The following is an 8900-nucleotide window of genomic DNA, read 5'->3' as shown; positions in this document are numbered from 1 at the left end:
TCAACGGACACCTGGCCAAGACAGCAGCATAAAACACAAAGTTGCAGACAGACACACAAAGGAAAAACTAACATATTAATGTTTTTGTTTAAAGTAAAATATCTGAATACTCCTTACAACACTGCACTCATTGCCAAGTGCAGTCTGTGGCCGAAGCACTGCATCCTCAGCTCAGCTCAACCGCTTTGGCGATGTTGCTCCCGTTGTCGGTTGTTATAGCAACCAGACACTTCTCTTGGAGTTTCCAGCTCGCAGTTGCCTCCTGCAGGGCCTCAGCTATGTGCTCACCGGTGTGATCCTGGGGGAAATAACTTGTTTGGAGACACGCTGTTTTCATCTCCCAGTCTTGAATGAAGTGAACTGTCACGCTCATGTAAGGCTCACGCGTCCTGCTCGACCACATATCGCTGGTCAACGCAAAATGGGTCACGTTAGCGAGCCGGTCAGCAAGGCTCTGCCGGACTTCAGTGTACATTTGTGGCAGTGCTTCTCGTGCAAAGTAGTTGCGACTGGGAAGCTCATATCTCGGGTCCGTAGTTTTCCGTAGCTTTTTGAATCCGACTTGTTCCACAGTTGCAGCGGGGACCATATCTTTAGCAATGTGATAGTTATAGTACACCACTTGTCCCTTTTCTTTTCATAAGGCACATTGCGGGAAAATGAAGTTTGCACTGAGCTTTGTTTCGGGGCTGGAGCTTTTTCGGGTTGTCGATGGCTTGCGGCTGGGGCTTCTGCAGAGCGCAGTTTCACAGACTCCTCGTATTGCAGTTTTAGGTGGTGAAAAAGATTTGTAGTGCTTCCACCCCTGGCTGGAACTTGGTTATTGCACTCCCTACAAATAACAATATGACGAGTTGATATTGGATTGATTATTTGTACGTGCTCCTCCCGAACTTTGTTTATGAAACATCATGTGTAGATTCCGCCATCGCGTCTGTTATAGAAGATATCCACAGCGCTTTATTTAGCAAGGGTGCATTAAATTAATCAAAATAAATAAAATATGATTTAAACAATAATAAATGTGCAAAGTACATTTATTTCTTTATTTACATTTTGCAAGTATTCTTGTATTAAATGTGATGAGCAGTCAGATGGTACAAAATATAAACACTAAGAAAACTAATTTAATCTCTGTGATTTCTTTCTTCTTACATAAAACTTTTTTTTTTCAATTACTTACAATTGTTTTACAATTAACTAATGTTGTAAGTGAGATTATAAACATTTAGCTTCTTGTAATTTTAAAACAAGCACTTTTGATTTTATTTTTAAATTAAATAAGCTTTTGTTTCCCTTCCCTCACAGCTATAGCAAACATTTTTTTTATTTACTTGGATTGCATCCATTTACCGTAACAACAACAACAACAACAACAACAAAAACCTACTGTAACCAAACATTATGTTAGCACTGTTAAAATTAAAGGGGTGGTTCACTGCCTTTTTTCTTTGCTTGATTGTGTTTATGGGCTGCAATATAACATGTCTTCGTGTTTCGTTTGTTAAAAAACGCCTTATTTTTCATAAATTTCACCTTTATTGTAAGCCGCTTCCTCCTCTGTCATTTGAACGACCGGTTGACTTCCTGATTCTATGAAACCACTCCCTCAGAAAGAGGCAATGCGCTCAGATTGGTTAGTTCGGCCGGCGTGCTGTAATTGGCTAAACTGCGTCCGGAATCTTCACGCCCATTACCTTTACGGGCGACAGTTGCATGTGCTCCGGACCCGGTCAAATGTAATGGTGTCAATATTGCCTCATCAGTTTGAGCCAGAATCAGACCCAGAGAGCGGTGATGAAGAGAGTCAAGCAGAACCTCCGCAAACACGGCTCTTACTAAACGTTTCTGAATGGTAATTTATTTTATTTTATTATTATTCTCTCAAAGAATTTCCACACGCTGTTACTTGAAAATGCTACTGCTGTTTGTTAGCTTTTGAGATACGCTTTCCCCCTGGTTAAACATTTAATATAACTGAATACATGACTGAGTAATACCGTTTTTTAAAGATATTGTTTTATTGATAGAATGAACAACCGTTTAACTATTCACAAAGCTTAGTTTACTCAGTTTGTCGTTTTCTTTAGGTGTATATGTGATAGCAGCTGAAGTTTGCTGTTGCGATAATTTTTTGAAGTTTGTACACGTTTGTCTTATACACACAAAATAACATCGAACTAACTAGCTACTATAACCAAACAGCTTTGGCATTGGTTTGCGTTCTTGATCAAATAAAAAAAATTACGTCATAAAACATGGAAAATACGTTTACAAAATTTGTACATATTACAAATTCGGGTCCAAATTGTTTGTACGCGTTTACTAAGTGGCTAAAGCCAGCGCTGGCATTTTTTTACATCCTTGATAAAACTAAAACATTACGTCTTAAATTATACAGGCAAATACATTTAAAATGATTAAATCTTACTTGCAGGTTGTGGCGTCTGGTTTTAAAGCTGTAACTGCTTCATGTTGGAGTAATAGTTTCTTGTTGAATCCGGCATTGAACTCGTGTAGATTCTGGAAGCTGTCTTCCGTAAAATGTGCAGCACAGAGAGCTAAACTACGATTGTAATTGTCAGGAACATAATCAAACTTAAATTTGAACCATTGTTGACGAACTCCAGCGTCTGTAGGAAGCCTGAACACAGAAGACCTGACAGCTACAGCTCTCCACTATAACTCCTCCTCTTCGACAGCAGAACATGTTCCGGAGGGAGGGTGGATGTAAATGTATGGGTTAGTTACGTATAAAACCCGGGAAGTATCTCGTTGTAGTCCCATTCGAGTCGTTTTTGTAGGCATTAAACTTCCTGATTTTTAAAAGACAATATCTCCGCTTACGTTGAACTTTAAGCGCAGCAACTTTGCAGATACTGTTCATGCACCAACAGCAACATTACACAGTATTTAAAATGAAAAAAGTGAAATAGCAATCAACCACCCCTTTAAGGCTTTATATAATTTATTATGGCAGGATAGAAACAGTGTTAAGGCTTTCTGATATGCATTCAACATATTCATTGCCGCTACAATTTACATACTGTACCTTTAAGCCATTTTCTGACATGATAAATGTAAATGTATGATGTCCTTACCAATAACAACATCCTTTAGATGCAGGGCTGCAAGAGATATTTGACCATTTACCCCTTTCCAGTTTATGTTTTTGGCTAAATCATTAGAAAATGTCCACCGCATTATTCGCCACACTGTGTCCTTTACGTCGAACCCTCCAACCAGCCCTAGGTTATTAATCTAAGGGAAACAAATGCTTCTTATCAATCATCTTCATGTGACATATGAACTGTTAACACTGATAACAAGAGTCCACACCAAATTTAAAATACTGTTATCATTTACCAACCCTCATGTTGGTTCAATCATGTATGGCTTGTTCATCTTAAGAACACAATTGAAGATATTTGAAGAAAGTTTTCAGCAGTTTGTGTCCATACCATGAAGGTTAATAGCAACCATCACTTTAATGATAAAAAAATAAAAAAGACATCATAAAATATCTCCCTGCAGCTTAAAATAATTGAAACACTCTAAGTACCTGTGCACCTGCACGCTTTACATTTAGTTCAGTTCAGAGGTGTTTTATTGAGGAAAGCAACTCATCTGCTGTACATCTTTGATGCCATGTGGGTGACTATTTTATAGCACTCTATCTTAAAGGGATAGCTCACCAAAAGAAATTTTTGAAAAAACTCATTATTTTGTTTTTTTGGCACACAAAAAATATTCTCGTCAATTTATAACATTATAGTTGAACCACTGTAGTCACATGGACTATTTTAATGATTTCTTTCTTACCTTTCTGGGCTTTCAAAGTGTTCATTAAATAGCTGTCAATGGAGCCCCCTCTGAACAACCGGATTTCATAAAACAACATCTTAATTTGTGTTCTGATGATGAACAAAGGCCTTACGGTTTGGAACGACATGAGGGTGAGTAATTAATGACAGAATTACATTTTTTGGGTGAACTAACCCTTTAATGTGTGTAATGAAGATAAATAAAAGGCTTGTAGTGACATGAGGGCAAGTAAAAGATGACATAATTTGAATATATGGACATAACTTCCTACAAATGTACTTATTGTAGCAAGTACAATGTACACAAGTCTAATTTTGTATTTTCCACAAGATAACTGTTTTTTTATTCACACAGTTATTCTCTTTTTGGTGAGAACTTCTTCACTCACCAGTTTTTCTTTGAAATCACTTGATAGCAATTTCTGCTCTAGTCTCTTGAGGCTCTCGAAGTCTTTCGCTGGCAAAAGTCCATCTTCAATTTCATAATTTGTTTCCTGGAGTTGCTTTGCATTCAGAATCCGCAGAATAGACTGTTGCTGGTCAAGAATCATTTCTTGTTTCGTCAGCATCTCACTGATTAGTGCTAGAACAGAAGTGATAAAAAATATAACATGAACAATGGTAAAAGAAAATTTAAAGGACTACATCATGGGGTGAACCTGTGGCCCTGTGAATGAGATTATGCATAACGTTTATTATGAAACCAAAATACCAATAATAAATAAACTGATCTGGAATTAATTCAATGTGCAAACTGTTGTAGTGTCTTTCTGGGCCGTGTCATAGGAAATACTAATAACTTTTTAGCACGCCATTCAATATATAGATTTTACTAGTATTGGCACAATAATCTGTTTATTACACTTCTTTTTTTTTTTTTTTTTTTTTTACAGAATTAGCAAATAAAGTTCGAAGCAGAAATATATATAAAAAAAAAAACGTGTGACCTTTGTATTCTGATAAATTAAATTATTCTGCTTGTAAAAGGTTCCTGCTATCTCAGAATATATTATGAATATAATGTACACAGATGAACCAAAACATTATGACGATCTGCCTAACATGCTGTTGGTCCACCGCTGAGGCACGGACTCTCCGAAACCCCTGAAGGTGTGCTCTGGCACCGTTAGCATCCTTCAAGTCCTGTAGATTGTGAGGTGGAGCTGCCGTGGATCAAACTTGTTTGTCCAACACATCCCACAGACGCTCATTTGGAGTGAGATCTGGGGAATTTGGAGGCCAAAGCAACACCTTGAACTCTTCATCATGCTCCAAGGGCCAGGTCTGACGCTCACAATGTAGGTGGACAGGGAAAGGGTCATCACAGGCACTCTGACGGGTCCGTGCTGTGGTGGACGGGGCAGGGGTCATCACAGGCACTCTGACGGGTCTGTGCTGTGGTGGACGGGGCAGGGGTCATCACAGGCACTCTGACTGGACTGTGCTATGGTGGACGGGGCAGGGGTCATCACAGGCACTCTGACGGGTCTGTGCTATGGTGGACGGGGCAGGGGTCATCACAGGCACTCTGACGGGTCTGTGCTATGGTGGACGGGGCAGGGGTCATCACAGGCACTCTGACGGGTCTGTGCTATGGTGGACGGGGCAGGGGTCATCACAGGCACTCTGACGGGTCTGTGCTGTGGTGGACGGGGCAGGGGTCATCACAGGCACTCTGACGGGTCTGTGCTGTGGTGGACGGGGCAGGGGTCATCACAGGCACTCTGATGGGTCTGTGCTATGGTGGACAGGGCAGGGGTCATCACAGGCACTCTGACTGAACTGTGCTATGGTGGACGGGGCAGGGGTCATCACAGGCACTCTGACGGGTCTGTGCTGTGGTGGACGGGGCAGGGGTCATCACAGGCACTCTGACTGAACTGTGCTATGGTGGACAGGGCAGGGGTCATCACAGGCACTCTGACTGAACTGTGCTATGGTGGACGGGGCAGGGGTCATCACAGGCACTCTGACGGGTCTGTGCTGTGGTGGACGGGGCAGGGGTCATCACAGGCACTCTGATGGGTCTGTGCTATGGTGGACAGGGCAGGGGTCATCACAGGCACTCTGACTGAACTGTGCTATGGTGGACGGGGCAGGGGTCATCCCAGGCACTCTGACGGGTCTGTGCTATGGTGGACGGGGCAGGGGTCATCACAGGCACTCTGACGGGTCTGTGCTATGGTGGACGGGGCAGGGGTCATCACAGGCACTCTGAGGGGTCTGTGCTATGGTGGACAGGGCAGGGGTCATCACAGGCACTCTGACGGGTCTGTGCTATGGTGGACAGGGCAGGGGTCATCACAGGCACTCTGACTGAACTGTGCAATGGTGGACGGGACAGGGGTCATCACATGCACTCTGACGGGTCTGTGCTATGGTGGACGGGGCAGGGGTCATCACAGGCACTCTGACGGGTCTGTGCTATGGTGGACAGGGCAGGGGTCATCACAGGCACTCTGACTGAACTGTGCTATGGTGGACGGGGCAGGGGTCATCACAGGCACTCTGACGGGTCTGTGCTATGGTGGACGGGGCAGGGGTCATCACAGGCACTCTGACGGGTCTGTGCTGTGGTGGACGGGGCAGGGGTCATCACAGGCACTCTGACGGGTCTGTGCTGTGGTGGACGGGGCAGGGGTCATCACAGGCACTCTGACGGGTCTGTGCTATGGTGGACGGGGCAGGGGTCATCACAGGCACTCTGACGGGTCTGTGCTATGGTGGACGGGGCAGGGGTCATCACAGGCACTCTGACGGGTCTGTGCTATGGTGGACGGGGCAGGGGTCATCACAGGCACTCTGAGGGGTCTGTGCTATGGTGGACGGGGCAGGGGTCATCACAGGCATTCTGAGGGGTCTGTGCTGTGGTGGACGGGGCAGGGGTCATCACAGGCAGTCTGACAGGTCTGTGCTATGGTGGACGGGGCAGGGGTCATCACAGGCACTCTGACGGGTCTGTGCTATGGTGGACAGGGCAGGGGTCATCACAGGCACTCTGACGGGTCTGTGCTATGGTGGACAGGGCAGGGGTCATCACAGGCACTCTGACGGGTCTGTGCTATGGTGGACAGGGCAGGGGTCATCACAGGCACTCTGACGGGCCTGTGCTATGGTGGACAGGGCAGGGGTCATCACAGGCACTCTGACGGGCCTGTGCTATGGTGGACAGGGCAGGGGTCATCACAGGCACTCTGACTGAACTGTGCTATGCAGCCCCATACGCACAAGAGTACGATGCACTGTGTTAAGACAAATTACTCCCAGTCGCTCAGAACTTTATTCCTGCCCATTTCTCCTGCATCCAACATTTGGACTACAAGAACTGATGTTTTCTTACAATCTAATCTACCCAGAGCGTAATACTGTATATGGCCCTGTTAGAAGATGACCAACGATATTCACTTCACCTGTGACTGCTCATAATGTTCTGTATGGAAGTAAAATAATGTCAAATGTTTTTGAAACAAAAAGCCTGTTGAATTGCACTACTTGAAAAAAAAAAATAGGCATTGCATTAACCATGCTTGCATTTTAATACATTGTATTTTTAGGGCTTGTATTTTTATGGGCTGAAATTCAACATGGTTGAATATTTAAGCTGTGAATATTTCAATTAAAAACATTTCAAACACATTTTCATTATTAAAAATTCAATAATCCATATTCACCTTTCGAAACTTGTTTGTCCAACACATCCCACAGACGCTCATTTGGAGTGAGATCTGGGGAATTTGGAGGCCAAAGCAACACCTTGAACTCTTCATCATGCTCCAAGGGCCAGGTCTGACGCTCACAATGTAGGTGGACAGGGAAAGGGTCATCACAGGCACTCTGACGGGTCCGTGCTGTGGTGGACAGGGCAGGGGTCATCACAGGCACTCTGACGGGTCTGTGCTGTGGTGGAAGGGGCAAGGGTCATCACAGGCACTCTGACGGGTCCGTGCTATGGTGGACGGGGCAGGGGTCATCACAGGCACTCTGAGGGGTCTGTGTTATGGTGGACGGGGCAGGGGTCATCACAGGCACTCTGACTGGACTGTGCTATGGTGGTGAGGGCAAGGGTCATCACAGGCACTCTGACGGGTCTGTGCTATGGTGGAAGGGGCAAGGGTCATCACAGGCACTCTGGCACTGCAGGAAAAGCAGTAGATTACCGAGATACTCTCCATCTGCTGTTAGTCGACCTCACCAGCAGGAGGTGCAAAAGCGCGTGTTGTTGACGAAGACCAGCAACAGTTTAGAACAAGCCATTCATTCATAAAACTCATTTACAGCAATGTAAGTGTATTTGTGATTATTATGAGGGCGGTTTTATGTTAAATTCAGTGTCTTCACGGTTACTTTCCCTGGGTAGCCTACATGCATCTTTCTCTAACGTGAACAAGATTGTTATTCCGGGATGCGGAGATCCAATGTTACATTTTTGAGGTTGACATATATTTCTCTTGGTTGTTTAGTGGCCTTATATTGTGTCGATGTGCTGCATGCAAGCTATTAGGGGTTCCCTCAATACTTCTGTAAGATGCGCAAAGGTTTAAGATGCGCATGCGTCGCGTCTGAACGCGTTGTTGTCTTTGGAGCTCCATCAATTTGATTTATAATTCTTGATTTTACTCTTTAAACTTACTTACAACAAACATTTTCTACTTTTCCTCACTGAGAAGCACTACTGCTCAAACCTCATAGTTACAACGCGGACTGTTGAGCACACGTGTCTCAAGCCTGTTAGTGATCCAACGCTGGATACTCTTATAGGTTACTCCCGGGGATCACGGCTGAACGCGTCTTCTCAACACTCACTTACAAACATTTTTCACCTATCGTGCGTCTACTCTACACCCGTACCACTAAAAAGACGGATTATATCTAAGACGTTTGTCAGAAATTAGTATTGATAGCATCACTGGTAGTGTCGTTGCTAACTTACTGTCCATCTGTTAAAATGGCGAATATATCAGATGTATGTAGTCTAGCTTTTGGTGCAGGTGAGGACACATTTGAGCTGCACGCGGTGCAGTCTGAGCTGGAAGCTGTTGAGAAACAGATCCACGACCTTTTAGTGAGACAGGCCGA

General features: G+C 44.3%; 1 protein-coding gene across 1 annotated transcript in view; it reads left to right on the top strand.

The window, feature by feature from the left end:
• Positions 1-1769: 1769 nt before the first annotated feature.
• Positions 1770-8900, top strand: part of LOC308693362 (tripartite motif-containing protein 16-like) — a 47331-nt gene continuing 40200 nt past the window's right edge. Inside the window, exon 1 of the mRNA XM_081370218.1 lies at positions 1770-1855. Coding sequence (XP_081226344.1) covers positions 1853-1855 — 3 coding nt within the window. The 5' untranslated portion in view covers positions 1770-1852. The remainder of the gene's footprint in view (positions 1856-8900) is intronic.

Source organism: Scardinius erythrophthalmus (genome assembly GCF_964197995.2).
Source record: "Scardinius erythrophthalmus genome assembly, chromosome: 7".
Lineage (NCBI taxonomy): Eukaryota > Metazoa > Chordata > Actinopteri > Cypriniformes > Leuciscidae > Scardinius > Scardinius erythrophthalmus.
Note: the sequence above shows the minus strand (reverse complement) of the source record. Positions and strands in the feature narration are given on the sequence as shown.